The 26,139-nt window shown below is 42.1% G+C and overlaps 1 protein-coding gene across 8 annotated transcripts; it reads right to left on the reverse strand.

Moving 5' to 3' along the window:
• Positions 1–906: 906 nt before the first annotated feature.
• GPRIN2 (G protein regulated inducer of neurite outgrowth 2) lies at positions 907–24,231 on the reverse strand. Of its 8 annotated transcripts, XM_071811764.1 has the most exons (5): positions 20,776–21,211; positions 20,114–20,240; positions 7,125–7,192; positions 5,681–5,750; positions 907–3,585 (listed from the first exon to the last, which is right to left on the reverse strand). In XM_071811764.1, the coding sequence occupies exon 5, from the start codon at positions 3,567–3,569 to the stop codon at positions 1,764–1,766; it is 1,806 nt and encodes a 601-aa protein (XP_071667865.1). In that variant the 5' UTR covers positions 3,570–3,585; positions 5,681–5,750; positions 7,125–7,192; positions 20,114–20,240; positions 20,776–21,211; the 3' UTR covers positions 907–1,763. The 8 variants fall into 8 exon arrangements, with proteins under 8 accessions (XP_071667865.1, XP_065700120.2, XP_065700122.1 ...); XM_065844048.2 differs by lacking the exons at positions 5,681–5,750; positions 7,125–7,192; positions 20,114–20,240; positions 20,776–21,211 and adding exons at positions 21,222–21,285; positions 22,861–24,231; XM_065844050.2 differs by lacking the exon at positions 5,681–5,750 and having other exon boundaries at positions 20,114–21,211.
• Between the last annotated feature and the right edge of the window lie 1,908 nt (positions 24,232–26,139).

Genomic DNA, 26,139 nt, shown 5'->3' on the forward strand with positions numbered 1-26,139 from the left:
TAAGATTGTTATCAAAACTTGGATGCTCACCGCTCTAGAGGTGTCCTGAGTAAGGTGTCATATTCCAGTGGTTTCAGATTCCATTTGTATAAAACTTATTTTGAGTTCAGACTTTATGGAGGCCAAAGTCCCAGGGCCTGAACGAAACATCTGGAACTCAAAGCCAGTTTCACAGGAGACAGCTCTGTTTAATTCCACTTTGTCCAGGAATGAAAATTTGATCTTTAACTACTCTATGTTATTGATTTAATGCATCACAGCACATTCCAGCTAGCGGGTCCTATAGTTAAGGATTTTCTAGACGAAGTTTTAAAGCTGTTGTAAGCACTAGGAGCTCCTGTTCATATATAAATGTCAAGTGAACATCAGGTAGACAGCCTGCTAACTTACTGAAACAAAACACAAACCAAAACAACAATCACACTTATTTCAAGAAAAAAAATGATAGTTCCACAGCACTAAGTTCTTTGACACTGCAAGTTTTCCTTTGAGATAGAAACAAATGTTCCTCCTATCTCTTCATCAAAAAATACCGCACATTCCTAGTTTCCTGGAGTATTTTGGACATTGACCAAAGTCCACATATGACACTGGAAATAATGGTCTCAGCTTCCTTGACAAACCCTTTCACTTCAAACAGGCCCTGCACTACGCTGTGTTACACTATCATAAAACATTTATCACTGGGAAAATAAATCTTTAAGATGCCCATATGATCAAGGCACTTCGAACAAATAACCTTAGAGGTGTATGTGGGTGAAGGCACAAAGTCTCACTTTCAGCAGACGTTTGATGTCTGACCAGTGAGGGAACACAAGAGGAGCAAAGGTTACACGCACTCTGTCACCTGGGGTTTACGCAAGAACAAAGTAACCACTGGTCAGGATAGATGCACGTAAAAAGAACTTACTGGAAATCACTTTTAATATAAGTAAAACAAAATTGCTTATGATTTGTGGGGTATGATAGCGTGGCAGAGTAATCTGAATAGCCTTTGTTTCATGTCTCTCAAACAAGCATTCAGTAAGTAATTCAAATTACATGAGTCATCTTTGGTAATACTGTACATTTGTGTCATTCACTTGGTAAACATCCATTCTGGATATTTAGAGTGTAATTAATCGTAACTACAAACCTATTTTAAAGTTGCAGAAGCATCCTCCAACTGTACACTGGCTTGCAAAGGGAAGAGTTCAGACTAGCCATATCAAAATTACTTCACAGAGTTATGTAGCAAAAGTTACAATTCATTGTCATACAGCATTACACTAGTTTGTCGTTTTGTCTACAGTCAAAGTGGGTTTATAGTCAGCATTATTATAAATGAGCAGCAAAGTAGCTCCCAAAGCAATTCAATGGAGTAAGATTGAAAGCTAAGAGATTTGATTAAAGTATCATTTTCTACCTTTGTTTTCTAATCCTAAATTATTAAAATACAGAAAAAAAACCCCATCATTTTAAAAATATGCATCATCTAGAAGTCTCATTCCTTACAATATGATTTAAATCTAACATAGAAGAATAAAACAGTGCTACATTAAATACAGTCAAGAGCATTCAGATGCCATGATGTAGGTACAACGTGCTGTCCTCTGTTACATGGCCCAGTCATGGGTTTTTCTTCGCTTTGATGCATGTTTGATGGTCACTGAACTTTTCCCATTTATCCAGCAGTGGATTGTCCACACGTACTGTGTTAGCACTCAAGAGTCAGCATTTATTTACAACTTAAAAGCAGCACAGAAGCTGTCCTACAGCTGTGCTCACTCCACTGCAGTACTGGATCGAGCACAACAGCTGGGATATCTCAGGGAATGCATCATTGTTCTGAATGGCCTTTTTTTCCCCATTTTATCAGAAGATGGCTCATCATTACTTTTCCCAGCCAGATTAGAAGGCTCTGTCTGGAATTGTTCTATTTGAATCTCGAGATGTTTTTGAATGGCTAAACCAAGGACTTCTGGATCCACAGATGCCCCATACACTTCCCATGTCATTCCTTCATCATCCCATCTTACTTCACGTACTGGAGATTTGGGGGCCTCCAAGTCCTGCTCCAGGTTTACCTCTGGAAACACGTGTGAGTGGCCTTCTGCTGCAGCTGCCGGGCTTGTTGCCACAGATTTGCATTCCATGGTTGGAAGAGTTTGTACCTCGGCATCTCTACACTCAAGAGCTGGTTTCAGTCCTTTGGTTAAATCATTCATAGAGGTCATAGTCCACATATCCTTAGTTGTCATCACCACGTCTGCACCTTGCTGGTTACTAAAGGCAACACAGGCAGCCTTTGTTTCTGGAGAAGGTCTTTCCTGCTGAGCACAGTGTTGAGCATGTTGTGGTTGTTCTCCAGGAATGCTGCAGCACTTCAGGACTCTCTTGGCATCCAGGCCCGATTCACTTACTGAAGACACCAGCTTAGGATATGTCAGAATGTCTGAAGTAGAAAAGGAATGAAAATAGCCAGGTGCTGCCTGCTCTTTTCCCGACTCACTAACTGAGCATACCAATCGTGGAACAAGTTGTATGGAAGGTATGGGCAAAGAATGGCAATAGGCAGGGACGGTGGCATCTGCCTTCAAACAAGGGTCCTGCCTTACGTTACAAGGCCCTACAGAATTGTTATGAACTGTCATCACCATGGGGGAGTATGCAGAATTTGGAATATTACCATAAGTCAGACCACCATGAATAATCCCAGTGGCTTGACTGAACACTGTCCTGTTTGAGAAGCCATTTCCAGGCATGTGGGGTCCTAGAACAGCTGTGTGAAAAGTTCCAGGATCTGTGTAAACACTAGTATTCCGTGGAATACCACCACTGTCATAGCTATTTGTGGGTACTTTTTCATCTCTAGGTAGAACTGAAAGATGAGTCACAATGTTCTGACAGTGAGACGTATTTTCATTTGTTTCTGATCCATAACCCTGTGTTTGGAAAGCCATCCTAGCCACTGGTGGGCCATGCCTGCAGCTAGAAGAGCTTAGGCTGGAGTGAGTTACACTGGCTTCTGTGTGGGCAACGTAAGTCTGCTGTTTGCAGCTGCAAGTTAGGTCTGAGTGGCTTCTTTGAAGGGCAGTTCCTGGTTCTTCCATTTCACATGCGCTTTGCTGGTTGGCAATGCAGGCTGAAGAAACATTCTCAACAGTGCTGCTCTTTACACACATCTTAGTGTCCCCCGTTTCCCAGGATACTTGGGACTGTTCAGCAATAAGAAAATGGTTTGTAGTCTTAGTTCTTCTCTGTGAATTGTTATCAGCTGACTGGCCACTTATGGTTTGGACCACTGATCCAAGTCCCATCATCCCAGGCTGCGAGAAGGACCATCCAGGACTTGGCACACTCCTCGCATCCCTCTCCTTTCCCAGGGTATGGCAAATGGTGCTACTGTGGCTTTTCTTCAGCTCCTGTTTGTTGCCTTGCCTTTCCTCTAAACTTGATTGCCCAGTACAGGCCAGACTTGAGGAGCTCTTCGACAGGGGGTGACTGTTGACATTCAGGAGACCGTCACAAGTAGAACTTAGTGCAGCCTGATAGGAATGAGTGTGGAGCTGGTGACTGTCAGCTGACATGGCAAAAAAGAGGTATCTGCAAGAAATGGTGAAGAAGAAAAAGAAGCAATTTAAGAAGGAAGTATATGCACTGGAAACTACAATATCTATTGACCTTTGCCTGGGCTTCTTGCTTTCCCGATTCACAAATACTTTTTTAAAAGCACTGTACTGTAGTCTCTGTGTACGCAGACTGGGAACCACCGAGCTGGATGGAAAGTCTGCATCTCAGCACAGAGTCTGTTAAGAGTACACGCTTCAGTGTGTGGTTTGGGCTTCTTGTTCCAGTCGCTGGTGGGAATTCACAAGTTCACACTGGATGGGCAAGGTAGACACTCACTGTACCAGAAGCAAGGTAAAAACAAACCAAGAAAACCTTAAAACAAAGCTCTGTCCTTTTTTTTTTAGTGCACTCTGTCACTTCTATTGTTAGAAAACACTTATTTCTACTGGTTGGTATAGTATCCTGCATGTTGTTAACATTTGTGTAGCACTTATACATCTGAGAAAAGTTGTAATTGAAGATTTGAATCCAACCAGATTTAGTGATCCATTGGTTGAATCAGATCTTCCCCTAATTGACTACTCACATTCCCTCAGTGTCACAGAGGTCTTTCAACATTTGAATAAGTTATTTTAATATGCTAATATATCTTTATCTATCTACACACATACATTTATCTCTTTCCTAAAAGAACCCATTCTGTTGAACAGAAAAATCTAGAGCATTTATTAATTGTTGGCAGGTCAAATACTACTGGAAAATCTGTTGTGCAGAAGTATAGCAGAAGCCACAAATTCTCATTTAAGAGAACTTTCCCTCAGATGCGCTGTATACGCTCTGCCTCCCTAGCAGGACTCCTACACAATTTGTCGTGAACTGCATCACTGAAATAAAGCTGAATATGTGAAACAAGATGGGTATATACACGCGGTGGACAAAAGCACTCTGTAAATGTAACAGGAAAGTTCACTCATGACTCCAAGAGACCAGTGGTTACACGGGCTCACATTCAAACCTCTCAGTGAGAAGCTTTTCATATGTGATCCTTTTGATATATTTACAGGCTCAGGGAGTCATCTACCAACATAACTGCTAAAGAGTATGCCTTTTGCTTCATCCACAAACCAAGAGCTCCACTGCTGAGCCAGACAGCTATCAGTGCTTACACTTGTAATTCTGTTTTTGTTGTTAACTTTGGCAAGCTAATAGTTCAGGTTGTAATTTTCCCACCACCTATAATCCACTTTCATTGGCTGTTTTCCATAATGAAATCAAATCAAGCAAGGCAACATTAAAAAATAACAATAAAATATAACATTTGCAATCACTTCTTTGAGGAGTTTCTCATTGTGGGTTGTGGAGTAGGGACTTGTGAGTGGCAGCAACATCCTTTAGCATTAGGGTTTGTTCAAATTTGGACTGTATGCATAAAAAAAGGCAGTTTCCCCTCCTTCATACAATTTTTTTCAGTCAGAAATCAAACTCATTACAGACTCCACCTGCACCAAGCCTGCTTTGTATGCCATGCAGCCTCCCTGGCCTGTGGGACTCCAGAGGCTGCATGGCATCTGAGGACAACACAAAAGCATGTTTTCTTCCAGGAATGGGTTAGAGGCGCTGCTGAGTGCAGCTGCAGTCAGAAGCAACCACTTCTCACCAGGCTGGTTGTTGTATTTCTGTGTGTTCTTCAAAAGCCCTCACAAAATCTCACTCGACACTTAGAAGAGAAGCAAGAACTGGGAAAGTGACAGTTTTAAAACATATCACACATTTCCTCCAGCATGTTATCTATCCTGCAGCCACTTACACGTTTGGGTATAGTGTGCTATGTAGAGTTCAGAGGAGTCACTAGTATTAAACACCAGAGCATGGCTGTCTGCAAGGCGAAGACCTCACATTTAATCTCTTTAAAGATAACACCTGCAAAGGCTTTCGCACACACTAGGGTAAAACAACATTTACTAATGGAAATCCTCGGTCACAAATATTAGAGTGTCAGGTGAAAGGAAGTTTCAAACACATCCTGTTAACAGATGATATAAGGTTGTGCAAACTTAGAAGACCTCTTTCAGAAACTTTACAAGGATTGAATAAACATATATACACAGATACCAAGACGTCTATTCACCTTATGTAGCATCACTGTAGAAACCTCTGTAACTGGAAGAAGTGATGCAACCTTGAGACTGATTCATCACCTGAATGCGAAGAAACACATCCAGATGAATGAAACAGTCCAAATATACTGTCATCCCTGAAAACAACATCCAGTGTGATGTTTGCAATGAAACCTTCAAACAAGAACTCTGAATAGCTTTATTTTTGCCCCACCCACACAGATTCCAGCTGCAGCTTAAATCAAGACCAAACACGGGCCAATGCTTACATGCATTACACATGTACAAATACATATACAATATTATAACCAGCAGCTATCAAAAGCATTTGAACATGTTTTCTCAGATAGACTAGTGCACCATGCTAGCACAATCGTAACAATTATCCTATGACATTTGGACCTTGCAAACAATGGGAACAATTACCAGTTAAGTAAAACAGCATCTCATCTGATGCTGTAGAACATCGTTAAGGATGGGGAAAAAAAGAAACAGTAAAAAAGAAAACAAAGCCTCGTTCAAACAAGATGAGTCAGCTTCCCTTAGAATAATGTACTTTCCCATTGTGTTGAAATGCAAAGTTCTGTTTTCTCAGACAGCCTGAACACTTCCCTATTCATAGGCCACCTACTGGTTTCTCCCTCCATTCCCTGTGTAGTTTCCCCACTGGGAAGACCTATGAGCCCTTACACAACTGCACATTTTGCCCACCTGTCAGAGGCAGGGCCCTGAGCCGGACTTGCACACCTGGACCTCTGTGTGGAGGGTGACGGCAGCAGAACAAATCACTGTCTGGTAGGCTCGGCCTTTGCTCACCTCTGCTGCAGCCAAGTGGTGCCACAGCATTTCACAGCAGCATATGTGAGCACGTGGGTGTGCCATGAATTACATAAGCTTGCCAACCCTGTTTGGGTTTTTTGTTATATGTTTGCTTGTTTGTTTTAAACTGGCTTAGCTCTCACTACATTAGATCATCGATACAGCCACATTGATCACTAACATCAGCAGACAGACAAAACAGAAGACCACTCTCCTCTGCAGAAATGCAAACTTACTAGTGGCATAAACCTAGAGCAAAGTCCTTAGACATTAGAAACGGCACATAATTCCATACCCACCTTCCCAATTTCACATGTGCAATGCTGGCATTGATTCCCCAGGGTACACAAAAATTCTTACATGTGCATATACTTCCCTACAGAAGAGACACAAAACTCCATGCACACACACTAGAAGTGCTGTACTTCCTACTCAAACTTGAATGGTGTTGCAAACTCTAAAAACAAACAAACAAACAAACAAACAACAACAAAAAAGCCCCACAAAGAACAACAAACAAACAACCAAAAAAAAAACCAAAACAAACCCAAAACATGGAAGCTCTCTACTATAATTTCACAGTCATGCAATGCCACTGTATTTTGTGAATCTGCTAATCAGGAATGGATTACTCACCTGGAACATGGATACAAACACAGCTGACTTGGTGGGTACTTAGGGACCTGAAACAACTTTTCTTGTGCCTGTTGGGTGGAGAAGACTACTTTGCTTAACTTTGCTTTCTAAAAAGTAAATATGTAATTTTTAGGAAAATAATTTTGTTCAAAAATACCTATTGTAGATTCTGAGTTGATCTGAAATATTTGTTTTAAATTCAAAAGAAATCTGCACCTGAATACACAAACAAGAAAGCACGAACTTTGAGGCAGATACCCTGCTATGAATATATAGAAAATGGTTAGACAAGCAGAGAAAGGATTAGGATAGAAATGGAATTAACATCCACTATTTTTGGCTTAGCTTCAGATAGCTTATGAGGGGATCTAGGCTGCTTTCACTAATTCCACTGAACTACTTTAAAGCTACAAATGTGTATTTTGCTATGACTTATGATTAAAGTTGTGACCTATTTAATGCACTGCTAGTAAATTTAGTCTCAGAATATTAAATATTATGTATGTTATCAACTGAAAGACATCCACTGGTAAAATAACTATGATTCCAAAATTCTTCAGTAGTTTTATATTGCATGCATGTACTTTTTATCACAATTTTGACAAGAAACACAAGTGGATATAAAGTGGAATAATTCCTTACTATCATGTCAATACATTGAGCAAGCTTTCATGTAACATATAATACCACATGATATTTCACTATGATTGTATTTAGCTCCTGCATTATATATTTGCTAGTGTTTACTTTCTTCCCTGCATTGACAGGCTTCACAAGAGTGATACCATAAACAAGACATCCACAAAACAAATCACAGCTTTCAAATCAAGGATAGTAACATGGGATATTAACTTGAGAGGGTGTGTTAATAACAAAAGAAATCCAGCCATGCTTGCATTTGTTCCAACAAGCAAAGAAACTACAAAAATGCCATAAAAGTAACTCAGCTGCTGGAAATCTGCACCACAACTTAGCAAGTTATACCACGCTGACTATGCTCTTTCCTAAGTACTCTTTTACTACAGTGCCTGAACACATTGTTACGCAGTGCGAGTCACCTGCCAAATTGAACAATACCAGTTAGTTGCAGAATTTGGGAAGAGACAAAGAGGAATTGCATTTAAATTTAATATTACTTACTAGAACTATATATACTATACATAAAGTCGCAGATAATTATTTCTCTAAGCTTCCCACAGTTTATTTTTGCTTTATATAGCTGTGATGGTCAACCCACAAATCAACATGACTCGTAATAGTGACTGGAGCTGATTCACCCTTCACTTCACTGATCACACAATCAGCAAAGAATATTCTTTTTCTTCATACATTTCATTTTCTGCTTTCAAAACCGGCGTCTGACTACAAAATAAGTGATAAAATCAGAGCTGGTTTCAGAGGTGAGAGCATTAATAAGCAAGTGTGGAATTTGGAAGAGTTAGGTGACTTGATCTATCCCAAAAATTTTGGGGTGATGACTGTTAATGTCCGGTACTGACCAGGACCCTCCGGGGTGAGCACTGGCACCTTTTGAGAAGACGTGCAGCCTTAGGGAGCTGCAAGGCCTTTGCCCAGAATTTGCTCTTTCATTTGCATCATTCTGGCCCTGCTGTGCATCAGCACTTGGTAACCTGTACAATAATCAACTTCATAGCACTAATACAGAATTTCTGCAATAGCACCAAACTATGAGACAAATACATTTGTTTTATACAAGGAGAATAGTGTGATTTTAATTAACTCATGAGATTTACTTGAATAGAAGGGTGCTATGTGTAAGTTCTTAACTCTGTTTAATCTTATTACAGACACCATGATAATAAATTTGAAAAGGCAAGAGCAGTTTATAGTTAAAATGACAGAATTTCAATTACAACCTAAGGGGCAGTTGTCACTTAGCTACAAACACTGCTGACACCTGCCTGGAACACAAAACAATACACACAGACATAACTAAATTTCTGCCTAAACAGCCAAGTTGCATTGGGCAGCAGAAGCAATGCAGCATATTCACACTGTGTTCTCTTCAGGTCTGGTATTTTAAGCAATGTGTCTTCCTGATTGGCATCTACAACTGAACTTCTAAGATAAATGTTTACAATGGTAAAATGACATTAAAAGGAACATCTTCTAATATTACATTAATTTATTTTAGAGCTCTACTTATTTTAATGATGCTCATACCACCAAAAGTTTAAAAAATAAAAGTATGGTCATGTCTAAAAATTTGTCCTGACTTGCCCTCATTGAGAATGACCAGTACCTTACATAAAGGTTGATGTGCTGGTATCATGAGACTTGACAGCCTCCCCCTGACTACACCCCCCTGAAAGAAATAGTCCCTTAACTGTAATCACTAACATCTACTGTTGGGCAGGGGGACTCAAACCACTTGAAAGGCATGGGCAAAACAGGATTAGCCATGGTAAAAAGCTTAGAGATTCAAGTGTCTGGGATTAGGGGGGGTTGTGTTTTTAATTGTTATTTTATTTTGGTGAGGCATAAGGGAAAGGAAGAAACAGAGGACTTACAATAGGGGAAAAGGTATTACTCATCAGGGCACTTCACGGACTTTCTCTAAAATTTGTAAATACAACTATACCAATGCAACTAGATTAATATAGAATCAGGTTGAGACCCCAATTACTTAACCTTTAATCCATCATCTTCTTTTAGGCTTTCAATTTTGGAAAATTAACTATGCCTTGCTCAGTTCAATCTGCTAATGCCCTCTTCTAAATATTTTGAGTAATCTTGTAATATTTCCAAGTATCAGACAGATCTACAGGACAGACTGATCTGGGCATCTACATGTGCCATCAGAAGCACACAACAGACCAGTGCATATGGTGTACGTGAATGAATGGGGTTATTTTTCAGTTCTGCACCACTAGAAGCAGAGTGACAGTGGTGCCTGTCACTGGGACCACAATTCACTTGTAGGAAGAGTAGTACATTTGACAGGCTAGAAAACACAAGAGCTGAAGAGCTGTGACAGTGCGCAGCACGGCAAAAGCATAGATCGTGTTTGGTTTACATACATATAAGGTGACTTTTCACAGCTTTTATTTTGTTCCTGTTAATTAACACTTTGTCTGTCATGTTTGGCTTAAAATTTCCAGCCTTGACTTTGTCTTTCCAGTACCTGAAGCTGAGCACACTGGGCAGACATGTCTCTGCACTGACTGGAAACAAGATGAAGGGAAAGAGTGCCCTTTTCTCTGCGCATTAGTGAACCTCAGCTATCTCCTGACTTCAGACCAAGTAGATACCTCCTCCCCGAAACTCTGAAGTTACTGTAGGTAGCCTGGTTACCAGTGACCTCACCAGGGCAACAAAATAGTTGCCATGTCAGAAAGTGAACATCTTCAACCATTTGCTGATACATTCACTTCTAGGGAGAATGACAAGACCGTCGTGTCCACAATTATCCCAATAGCATAAGAAAAGTCATGCAAGAGGATGAACATTCACTTTCAAGAAACAGCAGGGGCAGCCCACAGCCCTGGCAGAGCTGGGAACTCTAAAATGAGAGTGCCATGAGAGAAGAGCCTGAGAGGGATGAACCAAAGGAGACTATTTTAATGGCAATTTAAATTGAATTACTAGGAAAGAGAATTCACACAGGGCTGTAAATAGATTATTGGGAAAGCAGGGTACAGTCTGTCACAAGGGAGGCATATGTTGGGATGTAGCCCTGACGTCACCACATGACGCACTGTGCAACTACAGCGTCCTCTTCACCACCTTTCCATATTCAATCATCTGTCCCAGAAACAACTTTAAAGATCTCTTAGTATTTTCATGTATTTTTATAAGAGAAGAAACTAGCAAAACATTACTCCTGCTATGTCTCCATGTGTACAGACCTACCTGAATGTACAAGCTGCCCTAAAATAAACTCAACAGAGCTAAAATATGAGATATTGTATAGTCATATTCGATGCTCACTGTTAGTATTTGACAGATCACTTCTTTAAAACTCATTCCTTCAGTCAGAAGACTTAAAACCTTTTCATTACAAATGAAATATTCTGGCATGGTCTTGTAATCAACTGTGTTTAAGCATCTGAGGCTTTAAAAACAAAAAAAACCACAACAAATATCACAACAGCAGGCAACACTGACCTAGAATCATGCTTAGAGTGAACAGTGTGTGCCTACAGAAGTGGTACATTAATATAATTGCCTTTCTGGTTTAAGCAGAACAGAATTATGCAAAATGAAACTGTTAATTCAGCTGCCAGGTCTATGCTGTTAGGAATTGCTGGCTACCAATATCCACTGGCAGTACAAAAGTCCTACAAGAAAAATATTGCATTATTTCTTTGGGAATTTAATGCACAAAATTTGCAGTGACCTATCTATATTTGGATTTATTTCAGAGAGAGACACTAGTGAACCTTTCCCTTTTCACAGCAGAAGATCAAATCCTATTCCATGACATGTACCAATTTGGAGGGGACAGGGTCAGTCTGGTATTGAATGACTCATCCTGGTCAGAGCTCCCTTTTTGGGTCCAGTGGTCAGTCTCGAGCAGACTAACCCCAAAGCAAAGCCACTGATTTGGCAGTCTGCAAAAACACATGGCCATAGCTTGCTCAGCAAGCCTCTACCCATCAGAGGCCCAAGCCTGCGAACCATGAATCACAGTTGTCTGTGAAGCATCATGAACTTAAAAACCATACAGAAAATGAAAAGCCCACTTATGGCCTGTTTCCAGTCTGACAGCAAGGGAGTACAGCTACATATTAATGCAATCTTCTTACAACAGCCCAGCAGTTTGCACGTCACAATCCACCCAACTGGCTAAGCGATTAAAATGTGTTTTAGTAGAAAATATTCAAAACATCATAGCAACAGTCAGAGGGAAGATATGAACTCAGCTTGGTTTAGCCTCCCTGCCCTATGCATAACCCAGCTTTAATTTTAGGATTCAGCATTGTAGTTAGTTACTTTTCAACATAGGGCAATGAGATACTCCATCCTAACAAGTGAATATGCATCTAACACCTAAAGCTCTTTCACACAATCTGTGCCAGTCAATGCAGAGTTAGTATGAACGTGCTCTGTGCTGCCTGGAAGGAGATGGCCAAAGCAGCACAGGGCTCAGCCTCTAGCACACCCAGCCCCCCAGAAACACGCACTCGCTCGTGCTCAGTGTTATGCCAAGAGTGATCACAGCTTTATAACTAATTACAGTGGCAGACAAAGTTCAAATCTGCCTTAAAAATACTCACTATATCTAACTGCAAGTACAGCAGCTCACATATCATCCTTAATAGAAGGTTGGCAACCCCTATGGCGGCATGGAACAGGAGTAATGGTAACATAAACAAAAGTAACAGTAATCTGAAGCTCTCCAAACATCTCTGATAGGACAAAGGAAGAAAGTATCTACAGACTGAAAGATGCCCTACTTAAATAATCAAAGATGGTTCATTCTTCTTCTGCATGTAACAGTTAAATCTCTCTCCTGCCTAAAAAACACCTGGCAACTTATCAAGCAAGACCTATTAGTTTGGTTTCATTTTCTTGTTCCCTTATTTTTGCCTGTGATTGAACACTATGCAAGGGCTAAAAAAACCCCTGCTCTTTATCTAAATGACAGCATTTAGGAACTGTACAGAAAACACTGGAGAAAAGAAAGATTCAAAAAGACAATCCATCTATGTCCAGAAATTGCTCTCAGCAGTGGTAGGGAAAAGACTGACTTCTGCATTGTAGATCAACAGAAGACTGCCTTCTAGATTATATATATATATAAAAAAGATTGCTCAGTAATTAGAAAGAGGAAACAATTGCCTTCTAATTCTGTCTGTGCTCACTGACATACTGCATGACCTTGAGCAAGCCATTCCCTTTGTGACTCAGTTTACTCATCTGTGACTCAGGGATTAGATGCAGAAGCCCCTGATGTAGGTATTTAAAGGCTTAATTCATGACTGCAGAGCACTCTGAAATCCCAGAATGAAAAATATTAAATTTAAGACATGGAAAAGAATGTATTGTGGTGCTTCTTTTGTAATATTTGGTTTGAAAGAAACAAAGAGAGCATCTCTGTGTGAAATTCTTGTGGCACTTGCAGAAACCTCATCTTGGCAGTAAAGCTCAGACACTATCCACACCTCAAAATCATCTCTTTAAAGCAGCCCTTCCTCCAGCTTCCTAGCATCAGGTGTGGATGAGTAATCTTAAGGATTCCAAATACATAAAATTAGTGTTAACAGAATTTCTCAAATTAGATGTGATATGTGTATATTGTATATCATACGATATAATATGCATGCTAACAAGACGCATGTTATACATACATGGTATATTAAGCAGCAGTGATTCATTATACCTTTACAAGCAGAGCTGTCACAACTGCAGACCATGTTGTCCTGCAGTGCTGCATTCACTTAAAAGCTTTTACTTACTATGATTAAGTTTCCAAGAAAATCTCTCTGCCAGAAAGATTCTGCGATAAACTTAAGTTTTCAGTTCATACTGCAAGCTCTCTTTTATGTATCTTTAAGCTGGTAGAAGAACTGGTAATTTCTATCCAGAGGGATAAGTGGTGCTACACACATATTGTCAAGTGAGCATTGAAAAGGACTAAAAAGACTATGTAATCATATTTCATAGCGTTGCTAACAGTTGCCATTGTCTGACTGTAGTGTAAGCCAGCTTTGAAACCCTACAAAACAAGGAATATGGGAGGAGCTAGGAATAATAAGTTTCCTTTTCAAACTTGTTCTTTCATCCTAAGTAACGGTTATGATGTCAAACTGCGGTGTCTCTCTCTCTCTCTCTCAAAAAAGCAACTCTTCCAGTTATTATGTGGTCTGATCAGCCCTATGTGGGCAACTATTATCTATAATTTTCAGAAAACATCTTGAGAGGGTAAAAGGGAACATGTCTCTACTCTCTCAGGACTGAGAGAATTAAAACATTAGAGCTTGGCTAGAGGAGATCCCATGCTCACAAGGTGCAATCCAAAGCTTGTCTGACACCGAAGACATTAAGGGAAGAAAACCCAAGACACTGTAAAGCAGATTAAAGTTTGCAAATGTTTTGTAAAATCCAAGCATGTGAAGAACTTTCTTAAGAACTTGTGTTTATGTCCTGCTCTATGTAAACAAGCAAGTTTCCCCTCTTCTTAGTTAATCTCAACCACAAAATGAGCTGCAGAAGTCTCTACTTCCTTATTAATATTTCAAAATGTCAGAAACACAAGATATTGAGGTATAAACTTGTGACAACTCGGGAGCTGCAGGTTCAAGACAATGTAGGTTCGTGTCACCTCCAGGGCAGAGGAACATCCCACCTGTACAACATGGACAGCTAGAGGGTAATGCTTCGAGCATCTGCTGATAACTGCTCGCAACAAGATACTCGTCATAAAGAAGTAAGTCTCTGTTACAGGAATTCATTGCTTTTCAAACATTGTTTTGAACATCTTCAAGACCCAAGTGGACAAAACCCTAAGAAATCTCATCTGACCTCATAGCTGTCTTTGCTTTGAGCAGGAGGTTGGAATGGATGAGTTCCCAAAGTCCATTTCAAATTGAATGACTCAATGTTTTTTTAAGTTGTTTTCATAGTTTTCTTCTTTTATCTGTCATTGCCAATGAGAAGTTTTCATACAGCTTCTCATTCTGAGCCTCAAAAGCAGCTGGAATGTGCAACCATTTTGCAGTATTAGACCATTTACGTAATTGATTAGTGGAATCTGTACCTTTTACTGCAACAAGGTAAAACAGGATTGACTTTTGAAAGGAACCACAAAAGCTATGTCTGTATTCCACAGGCAACCTGATACCTATTACAGGAGGCAATGAACTCCAAAAGTTTCTTTCCAATGTGTTAGCACCTTTCTTGTTACTAAATTAACAAAACACTCTACCCCTTCCACAGTTCAGAGGTCATTCAGAACCAAATAAAACTGCTAAAATAAGATTTATCTTTTTCCTTGACAATGTTTCAATATTTACTTATCCACTCTGTTCAGTCATAAACACTGAACTTTTCCAGCAGATTCTTTGAAGAAAGCAATAAAACAATCTCAAGTCTAAAAAAAAATCCAGTTTAGAAGAGTTAGGGTGGCTTTGTGCATTCATCATCTCTCCATTTTCCATGTCAGGTTTGCTTAGTTTGAACTGAAAAGGAAGTCAGATCTTTCAATTCAGCTTAGATGAACTGGGTTCTGTCAGTCTGTCAGTACTGTTGACTAAAGCTCCCCACGTCAAATTAAGGTCTTACAACTGCTCAATCCCATTAACCTTCGTTTGCACACTCAGGTGTGCCCTTGCTAAAGCTTGATTAGTAAATATTCTGCAGATGGAGAAATACTCTTGCTCCTTTCTCTGTTTTGTATTAAATCTGCACTGAGTAAGAGTTAAGCCATGATTTTGGACATACTGCTTTCAAGATGCACACAGGGAAAGGCCAGTTTAAAGGTGATTTTTCTTACAATGCTTTTTTGGTGCAGAATGACACTTGGATATAACTCACGTGCTTAACGCACGCTCAACACCATGCTAGTAAAGACCTGATTGATGCCAACTTCATTTAGTTGGCCTGTACCTATCCCCATGCTCTGAGTATAAATACACAGCCTCAAAGTGATTTTTTTTTGTGGTTCCTGTTGCTAAAGATAATTTATCTGAGTGGAACTTCATTCTGAAGAAGTTTAACAGTTTTCTTACAGGAGAGAGAGCGCCTTCTTCCCCACCATCCAGCAAGAAATGAGAGGATACTCCAAAAGGACAGTTCTTAACATACATAAGAGCTATCAGCTGCATAGCTTTAGATTAATTCAGTAGTTGTAATGCATCCATGAGAAATGTTGCATCAAATGATCTTAACCAGAAAACAACTAATTTAGTATCTCTCAGTCACTGCCTTCTCATTGTATCCCTCGTGCAGATATTCCCGACCACTGTGCTCCAACATTTGCATTCTCCCCCTCTTTTTGCTTTTACAGAAAAAAATCGCTCTCTCTCACCACTGAAACACCCTGTACCCCACTCCTCACAACAACAACAACAAACTTCTAGGGTTTGCATGACTCAAACCTTGCAGAATTTTAATAGCTCAGAGAAGTGTTTTCACAAATGACACTGTAAATGCATAGAGCTTCACAGTTTACACCAGTTAAAAACCTCTTCTTATCATACAATGAAAATGAAAGTATGAACCAAAAGGCCAGTGCCCACAAACCCTCTGGTGCTGCTGATGGTCACAGGAAATGAAAAGAGTGCAAGGCTGACAAGGAAAGTGTAATATCATTTGCAGCCTATGATTCATGCTATACTGTTGTTCTTGGGCCAAAATGGTTTGATACTACAAGCAACAAGATAACATTTACATCTGTCAAAGGTATAAGCTTTTGTATATTTTAGGAAGTAACAGAATTGCCCAATGACTTGAGGATCACTTGCAACAACAAGATATGGCACATGATAACAAAAACAGGATTTTTATTTTTTCTGATTAATTGAAAAAATAATTATATAGTATATAGAACACAGAAACTTAATAACTACCATCAACAACTCTGTCTGGTTCCTGAGTCTTTGAAAACATCTTTCCTAGGGTGCATTCTCATGCAAATCATATAACAGCTTGCAATATCCACATCCAAGGGATCAGTGAAGTACACTCCAGCTTCATTTTAAAACATTAACTACAGGGGAAAGGAATAGAGAAGGAAGAGCATTTTGCTACCATTTTGCACAGAACTAACCAGCCTGCAGAGAGGCGTAACATTATCTCACTGGTACAGCAAATACCTCTGCTCTTCTAGAGTGTTTTAAAGCTACCTCCAATTTACCCTTTGACATTGCCCTTAACAGAAAGAAAATTAAACTTCAGAAGTATACTGATCATCAATAACCATTTGCATCTCTTTCACCCTCCCTCATATACTCTTCACTTTTCAAGCGTATTTTGAATATGTATAGTTTTCTATGGAAGGAAAAATGTGGATATGCTATGGTCATCCACTAGGGAATTATCACATTTGGTATTATAAACCAGTTCAGACTTCATAAAGCTACATGCAGTTTGCTGCTTTTGTTGTTTATGCAGCCCTAGATAATTGTCAGATAAACTAAACTGTAACTGCAGCTCTCTCTAGAGTACAGCTAAGAGAAAATGTCTGATTGGTAAAAATCAACAAAACCCTTTAATCAGAGAAGACTGTTTTACAGAGTAACTGATCCACAACATGAAAACACGAAGCCCTCCTCTAATCCACCCTCAGAAAAGAAACCTTCCCCAAACCTAATTATTTCACACAAAGACTCCTTATAGAGGTTTTTGAACCGGGATCTTACTGCCATCCAGCTCCTGCAAACATTGACACCTGCTTAGCCGTAAACATGCAAACAGCTATTTGCAAGCGTTAATCAACATCTTTGCACAAGGAAATTACCAATATTTTTGTATCTGATGATTACTTTAAAGCACGAGTCACTGGAAAAGAGGTGGATTTTGATCTTTATATGGTCCACCTTATGCACAAGTTTAGCATCTTACAAAATGTATTTATCTAACTGTTATCTTTCCTGTCACCTTTCATGCTTAGAGTTCTCTAAACAGAAATAACTGCTTGCTCTCCTCCTCCTTTTTAAATCTTTCCTCTAAAATCCAGAAGTGTATCAGCACAAATTCATACTTTTAGTCATAGCAGGTTAAAAACTACAACATAAGTACAAAACACTCTTCTACTCTGGTGTCTGATTTAAAATACTTATTCTAGTGACAATAAAAAGTAAAATCAAATATTTGATTTTGGAGAAGACATGTTTTGGTTCAAGAGAAAATTTTCTTCATCGTTCTAAATAGCGATTGATCATTTATCTAGGAAAGAAGAGTGTAAAAAAACCTGATATGCAGAAGGTACTGAAATATTCCTCAGCTTTTCTCTAATGTTCAATATTAACTTCTTAGGAATTTAAAATCATGTGGTACACATGGTGGAAAAAACAAGGGAATCCATTCTCTGGCAGATTAGCACTAAAAGGTAACAATTTAAAGCAACACAATTTATCTTTTTTTTTTCCTTAGAATCGAAACCTCAACATACACACAAAAGATAATCAAATTGCATCTTCATAAACTTGCAGAAGTGCGGAGGAATAAAATGGACGAGATTATGGGGGGTTTTCTCCCCCAAAGGAAAAGTGACCAGTATTTTCGAGAAACACTTGCTAAAAGACAAACACATACACATCTAAGACACCAGGCACAAGAACCCCCGCCTTCTGCAGAACTACATTAGATTCAATTAAAGCTCAGAGTCATAGGTCCCATTATTTTAGTAAAAGAGAAAAACTACCATTTCCTGGGCTTTTCAGTCCAGCTACCAGCCCCCTGCTGCCAACACAGCACTTACAGAAGCCTGAGTCTGTCTGAGTGCAGCTCCTCTCCCTTCCCCTCATCTCCTTTGTTGCTTTCAAAGACCTGCTGGCAGAACGGAGAGGACTCCGTGTCCTTACAGGAGATGACAGAACTGGCAACACATGACTCCCATGGTCCTTACCTTCCCCCTAATCAGAGATTGCACATCCAGTTTCCCTGTCCAGGTTACCTGGAGTGTATTTAAAACAGATGCTCAGAAATCTGAGGAGAATGGAAGCCAAAAGGGTTCAGATTTCCTTTAGAAACTGGGCTCCTTGATCCGCCTGATGCTGTTGACGCTAAGGTGAGCATACGATCAGTGGAAGGAGGAGGGATTGCTAGACAGCATCAGAGGCAGGAGACTGGGACATGGGGTTTCCTCGACTCGTGACGCCCCTTCCTGCCTCCCCCCTTGGCTGGAGAGGAAATAAAATGGAGCCCGGGAGGGAGGGAGATAATCCTGCGGCTTCATCTGATTAGAGAAACTGGGCCTGTGCAGAGCTGGCAATGCCGCCAGGGAAGCACAGGGAGGGGAGGCAGAGAAGGGCAGGAAGAGGAGGAGCAGAGCAGGGGAGAAAGAAATTATAATGGAAAAAGGGACAATTATAAAATACATACAAAGAAACTGGCACCTGGGCCAAGGCGCCCTGGATGCATTCGATTTCTACCCTCGTGTAAATATGAAATCACCAGTAGGAAACACCCATTGCTTCTGGTAATCTGGAGTGATTAAAAAACCCAGCAAACAAACAGAAACCAAACAAACAAAAAACCACACAAAAATACCAAATCAAAACAACAAAAAAACCAAATCACACCAAATGAACAAGAAAAAAAATTACCCCAAAACACCAAAACCCAGAATCCATCAGTTGTATAGGCACAGAGTAGGAACAAGGATGTCCCAATGAACTGAAAAGAGTGAGATTATTTGAGCTGAGTGTGGAGAAGAGGAAAAAGTAGTGTGCTACAGACAGTTATCTAGCTTGTTATGGGCAGGACATAATTTAGAAAAAAAATTATATTGCAAGTTATTTCCCAGAACCTGTTTATGCTTACTAAAACAAATCTTAGTTGAACCAAAGTGACTTTAGAAATGTCTGTCTCAGCACGCACATGATGGTGTTTGCAGCTGTGGCCTCGGCTGCCCTCCTGCAAGCCCCACAGCCGGGCAGCCCCGCTCCCAGCCATGCCCTCCTCCCACCTGGCACCGGCACTCCTCGCACGGCTGCCCACCCACATGTGCCCATCTGCACATTGTGCCACTGGGTCCCAGGGTGATCCCCAAGTTGCAGCAGGCTGCAGCCAGTCTGGCCCTCCCTGCCCACAGCTGTAAGGGCAGCACCATGTCCCTACCCTGACACAGGGGGCTCACCCAATGGCACTGGTGGGGTCCCAAGGGTGCTGCTGTGGAGCATCCCCTGTCTTGCCCTCCCTCAAGAGAGAAACCTGTCTCAGGACCCAGGCATCCAGGTCCCTGCAATCTGCCAGGTGTGACCCATGGTGCATTGGGGAACAACAAGGACAGATGTGGCCAGGGGAGACTTGCCCCCACCCATGGTGGGCTATTTCTGTAATGAATCTCATCTTTCACTCACCTTTAGCAGCTGCTACACTCAATCCTTTCCGGGCACCACGCCTCCTTGCCACACTGAGTGATGCTTTTATTTCCTTTTGGCCTATTCCCTTCCATATAAAGCTTCACACAAGGCATGCTGGTTGGATCTCCGATGGGGCAAAAAGAAGGATGCCAAAACATCAGAAAATAACCCTTTCAAGTCATCTTTCTTTCTGTTCAGGAAGGACTTAATACCTTTCCTGTAAAACAGAGCACATTCTCACTTTGTTCCTAAGTCTTCATCCAGTACCCACCCATCATGCCTAGCTCAGCTGGGAGAGGGGACCAAGACCCCCCTTTTGATGCTTTTAGGAACACAAGTCTGCTCCCTGAGTCTTCGAAATGACTGCAAAACCAGTCATTTCCTACATGCCTCCAGGCTTTGTTCCTAAGATGCACATCCACACACGCTCACTGAGCAATTACTCCCTTGGGCTACAGGTCAGGAAGCATTTCAGGGGTTAACAGCCACACACAGGTCAGCAGCAGCTTTCCAGCTGCTTTATTTTACTTATCATGTTTATGACAGCAGTGAAGCAGAGTAGGCACTTGGAGGGGGCTGTTTGTGCTGACCTTGTGCATCTTCCCTACAAGGCTGGAAACAGCAGTTCCTCAAACCCGTCCATTCCAGCGCACTCTTACCAGCGTTCCTGGCAGCCTGGGATCATGCCTGGGACTCTCCACAGTGGTATAGAAATGCTTTGGTGATGCAGGGAGAGGACAACTCTCCAGCATTTTGCTTCCCTTCTTATCCCAGCAAAAGACCTTTGGCTTCTGAGACACTGCCCTGGTATTCGCAGCTATTCCAACATTGTTCTGTGGGTGCCAGGGACCAGCTCTGGAACAACTCAGTGTGTGACCCTTCCAGTCAAAGGCATCTTCAAAACTTAAGCTGCCCAAATGGTGCCTCAAGAACGTATAAAGGATACAATGTCTGGATGATATTGCGTGTTTCTTTTTCTTTAAACCCTCTACAGGAGAAAGTTGTGTAGCTCTCATCTTGGATATGGTACGTTCAGGAAGGTTGGCTATTTCAAGTAAAAGCATCAAAATGTGCTTACTGAAAGATACTGGTGAGCAACTTTTACCTTAACGGGTTGCATGGCTGGGCATCCATAACAATGATGAGCATACAGCTTTTTTGTTTTACATCTAATGAAAAAAAAATATGAAGATGTCTCAAATTCAAATTTTGATAATTTATTCAGTATCTCTCAACAAAGTTGACAATTAGAGGAAACTGAGAAATCAATACTCTATCTTCAGATACACTAGACTGATTCCAGACAGTGTTGGTGACTGTTTCCTTTCTCCACAAAAGAAACTCTTTTTCAACAGGATTTTTGCAGAACAGTTCTGCCACTGTTGCTCAGCCTGACCAACACTTACGCTTCCCTGAGAATTCCACCCCAGGTTTAAGCATGTGTTTAAATTCATGAAAATAAAGTCCTCTATCCAGCTGTGGAAAAGGGCTTTCAAAATTACTATCTACTGATTTGGGTGCTTGAAGATCAGAAGAAAGCAAGCCACCAGCCCCATGACTCTTGAGTCACCTCCTGTGAGAGAAGGCACTTAGCACTGCTTGCCTGCTGAACAAGGGCACCACAGGGCAGAACGGTCACATCAGTCAGATCTGCAGGCCGGTCCATTGGAGCAGCAAGTTCAAGCATCCCCAGTGGGAGAGTGGTCTGCTGGAAGCACCTTTCTGAGCTGACTCAAAAACGCTGCCTGCAATTTGTTCATTTATCTCTGTCTCGGGGCTCTGTATACAAACCCCAGAAGTCTGTTGATTCAAAGCCACTTAAGCCAGTGAAACTGTGCCTGTAACCAGGCCAATTTTAGCTTAATGCATTTCTGGAATATGTTCTAGTCTACAACAATAATGCAGCCCTCCAGGAACACTATGCTGTCTCGTGGGTAACACTGCTCATTTGCCCGAATGTCATCTGCCACAGTCAATTTGTATTAGGTCTTGGATATCTCCATTGTAAAGCATTTTGGAGTGTTTCTGAAGAATAACAGCACTTCAAGACAGTCTGAGAGTGCCTTCAAGATAATAACTAATGCACTATAGCCAAACTTAACTTTCACTACACATATAACCACTCATAAATTCTCCACTCTAGATACTGCTAGCCCCTTACTGAAAATTGGCATTCTGTATGCAGTCCCAGGTTTTCAGTTTTTGCTTATGGTCCAATACCAAGAATAATTCCAGTCAGCACACTGTAAGAGTTAACATTGCAAGTGTTTTCATGTGTACTTGAGTGAAATGCATCTGAGACTGTCTGAAAACTAAACTGACCATCACCTTCCATTTGATGTAAGAAGCACAATTATTTCTAACACAGAATTTTAGAGAAAGCAACTGTCAGATAAGCAATGTCACAAAAACTTCAGATTAAAATTTTAGATAAGCATACAACAGCTGTAATTCAAAGATAATTTACAGATAGAATCCATTTAATTGCATGTTAATGTTTTACTTAAGAAAGCAGTGTAATTTATAAATGCAAAGCTTATATATATATTTTATATATATATATAAATGCTTAACTTATTGAAAATATCTGCAACTGTAGGCCATTGTCTCATGTACAGAAGTTATTTTACAAAATAAGCTTTTCTCAAATTCTAAGACTTGTCAGTACCAACAGGCTAATAACTAGACCCAGAAAGTAGTGTTTATGTATCTGTTTACCAATAATCCTCAGAATCATGACCCACCTCTATTGTCATTTCCTGAAAGTGCAAGCCTGGCCCTCACCCAGGCAGGATCCTCTTTCCCCACCTTTAGCTGCTCCTTTCCATGGGCTGGAGGACAGACGGACACCTCCCAAGAGACCACCCTCCACCCTTGGCCACCCAGTTGCCCAAAACTCTGGGTCCCTAGCAAACCCCTCCTACCCCTCAAAACCCAGCCAACAGCCCCTGCTCCCAGTTTACCCACAGGTGATGCTGAAGACCTGGCTTGTGTTGTCAGATGCAATTCTGTCCGGGGACATGTGGGCCCCTGGACACGGTTTCTAGGTGGGGGGAGGGGGTAGCCCTGATTACAGGGAACTCCCTGTGCCCAGGGAGACATTCTCCTCCCTGACTTAGGCTGCCCATCTTCGTCATCTCTCTTGACTCGCAGCTTCACTACCATCGTCTTCTTTCTTGATCCTCCTTGACTCACAGATGCACTCCAATCCTCTTTCTTGATCACTCTCACTCATAGCTGCAAAGTCAGCTTCACCCTCTATCCTACACCTAACCTGCAAACATCCAACTCTTCAACTGAACCATCCAAAACCTACCTACAAACTCTCCACATCTCCTCCTTTCACTCTAAACTGCTCTCTCTACTGCATCTCCTAGACAAGCCTTCACAAATCCACTCATCCTGCAGTAATACGCCAACACCAAGTTGTCTGTATGACAACTTCCACAATAACATTCCAAAATTAATGAGTTCTGCCATAGAAAAACATCACTTTCTCCTTCAGATTCCACTCTACACTAGCTGCTGACAAACACACACTGTCCTCACCAAAGCCAAACGCTGCACCAACCACTGCCAAGTTTGTTTATGTGGCGCAAAATTGTAGGTGCAAGCTAACGCAGAGCTGGGCTTGAAAGCTGTGGAGTGTACACCCTGGGGTTTAATATGGCTTTTATTGGCAACTTGTGTTCTGTTTGGGAGAAGCGTATAAGTAGAGGCTGCCTAAAAGCAAGATGGGAATGGTTCTCCAGGTGTCTAAAGCTGAGAGTAGTAAACTTTATCTGTGCTGGGGCACGGGAATGTCTTGTCCGCTTGCTTCTCCATTCAATCAAGCCCTTCAAGAGAGAGATAAATTCTCAACTTCCTTGTCCCCAAACCTTCAGGCATCCTAGGAGGCCTGATCTAAAGTTTTGCCACTCTCCCCCTCTTTATTGGGATGTGTTACTGCAGAATTTTCTGCTGTAAACACTCCCTTGACCCATCTGAAGTGCTTCAAAGTTCCTACCCCAGCATCCCTTCATCAAGGTACCTCAGCACTTCTCTTTGAAACCACACCTTAGTGCCAACCCCTCCCTGACCTACCTCAGCCATTGCTACCAAAGCCTCCCCTGACCTCGCCCCTTCCCTGAGATAACTCGGCCGTTCCCCCTGAAGCCCACTCAGCGCCAGCCCCTCCCCGAGGCACTCCGGCATTTCCCGGAAAAGCTCCTTCAGCGCCGTCCTCTCCCCCCCCGCCCCACGGTACCTCAGCGCTTCCACATGGAGCCCCCCAGGACCATCCCCTGCCCGCGGTACCTCAGCCTTTCCCGCCAAATCTCCCCCGGTGCTGTCCCCTCCCTCCCGGAGGTAGCGCAGCCCCGCCCCTCGCGCCCTCTAGCGCCCGGCAACGGCCCCGCCCTTCGCCGCTCCCGTGTTCCCCGTCCCGAGCCGGCGCTGTCCCCTCACAGCCGCTGCCCACTAAGGGCTTTACCCTCAGCCCCGCCGCCCGCACCTGAGCCCCGCGCAGCGCTCAGTCCGAGGCTCCCTTCCTTCACGGCTACTCGCGTGTTTCCCGCCCCAAACCCCGCTGGAGCCTCTCCCCCGCCCGGAGCTGCGGTGTGGCGGCTGGCGCAGCACCCGACAGCTCCCCGTGCCGCCCGCGGGCCGGCTGCCCCTCGTCTTCCCCCTTCCCAAACCACCCCGTCCCTCCCGCTCCAGCCGCGCCCTCAGCCGGTGTCAGGGCGGCGCCACCAGCCCACCCCAGCGCTCACCGCCCGCCCTACTGAACTCCCGCGCCGCGCAACCTGTGGCGCTATGTACCCGCCCACCTCCCGTACGAGCCAATCCCGTACGAGCGTGGCACCAGGCCCCGCCTCCCCCGTGTTCCGGGGCGGGGCGAGCAGAGGCGGCGCGGGGACAGCCGGAGCGGCAAGGTGTCACCGTCTGCACCGCGGTGGGAGGGGAGGGGTCCCGGGACAGCACGGGACAGCAGGTTTCGTGCCGCTGCGACCTCCCAGGTTACAGGACTGCATCCTTCCTGCTGGTGCAGCTCAAGCATCTTTCTTATTGCTAATTGCACAGCAGTCAACACTTGTAAAAATTCACTTCGGATTAGCTTTCTGCACCAATCCAATTGAACCACACGAAGCCAACTTTCAGCCCTATGTTGGATCTAAGAGGTACCTACAAACTCTCCAAAAACTACTTACAAGCCTGTAGCACTCTTCTATGTGGGATTCATCTTTTTGAATGCTGTCAGGCTTTTTAGTACTGTGAAAACTGGTGTATTTGAGCCAAGTCATCTCCTTCCTTTTTCATCTTGGATTTAAGAGCAGCTTTCTCAACAAAGCAGACCGGCTCCTTTGCCTGTATGTTGCATTGGCAGTTTGCAAGGCAGCCTGCTGATGTAAGCAATCTCATCTATTTTGAAGACTTGGCAAATCTCTACACATGACTATTTTTTTGTTTGTTTACCAAATGAATAGAACAACAGTTGATTATGGAGAATGCAAACAAGATCCCTCTTGTAAGCATATTTTGTTATAAATGGAGGATTTCATGACATTAAACCTTAAATCTCAAATCAAGGGACCATGACATGGGCACTCTGCTCTCACTTCTCCTTTTCCCAGCTCTCATTTTCTCCCCATTATGGTACAACCACCATAATGTCTCCCCTGTTCTCTACAGTTGCTTAATATCCAGTAGCAAAAAGCAATAGATAGTTGCGCAAAAAAATTACCCTTCAAGCTAGTTTGGGGATAGCTTTAAGCTGCCTTACATGCAATAAGGGCTTTGGCCTTTTTGGGAGTTTAATCACATGTTTAGCTTCACTCTGCCTTTCAGTGCTAGCCTTCCATCTGTTCCATTACTCTCAGTTGGAAAGCAGACAAGCCAGCATGACATAGACCATCAGGACTCCCAGGGTCTGCTCCCAGAAAATACTTTTTTTAAAAAAAAGTACAAAATATTACACTTATAGAAGTCACCAGTATTTCTGTCCTACGTGACTTGTCCACCAAGCCATCGTTGCAAATTCAGAT

Source organism: Patagioenas fasciata, chromosome 8 (genome assembly GCF_037038585.1).
Source record: "Patagioenas fasciata isolate bPatFas1 chromosome 8, bPatFas1.hap1, whole genome shotgun sequence".
NCBI classification, from domain to species: Eukaryota; Metazoa; Chordata; class Aves; order Columbiformes; family Columbidae; genus Patagioenas; species Patagioenas fasciata.

What these genes read in the sequence shown, in the direction of transcription:
- GPRIN2 (XM_065844048.2), bottom strand. Translation starts at nt 23,281, where the DNA reads ATGGTAGTGAAGCTGCGAGTCAAGAGAGATGACGAAGATGGGCAGCCT. An exon ending in TTCAGGAAATGACAATAGAG is followed by an intron (nt 21,286 to 22,860) that starts GTGGGTCATGAT and finishes TTTTTTCATTAG; the next exon opens with ATGTAAAACAAAAAAGCTGT. An exon ending in CAGCCATGCAACCCGTTAAG is followed by an intron (nt 3,586 to 21,221) that starts GTAAAAGTTGCT and finishes CATTTCTTGCAG; the next exon opens with ATACCTCTTTTTTGCCATGT.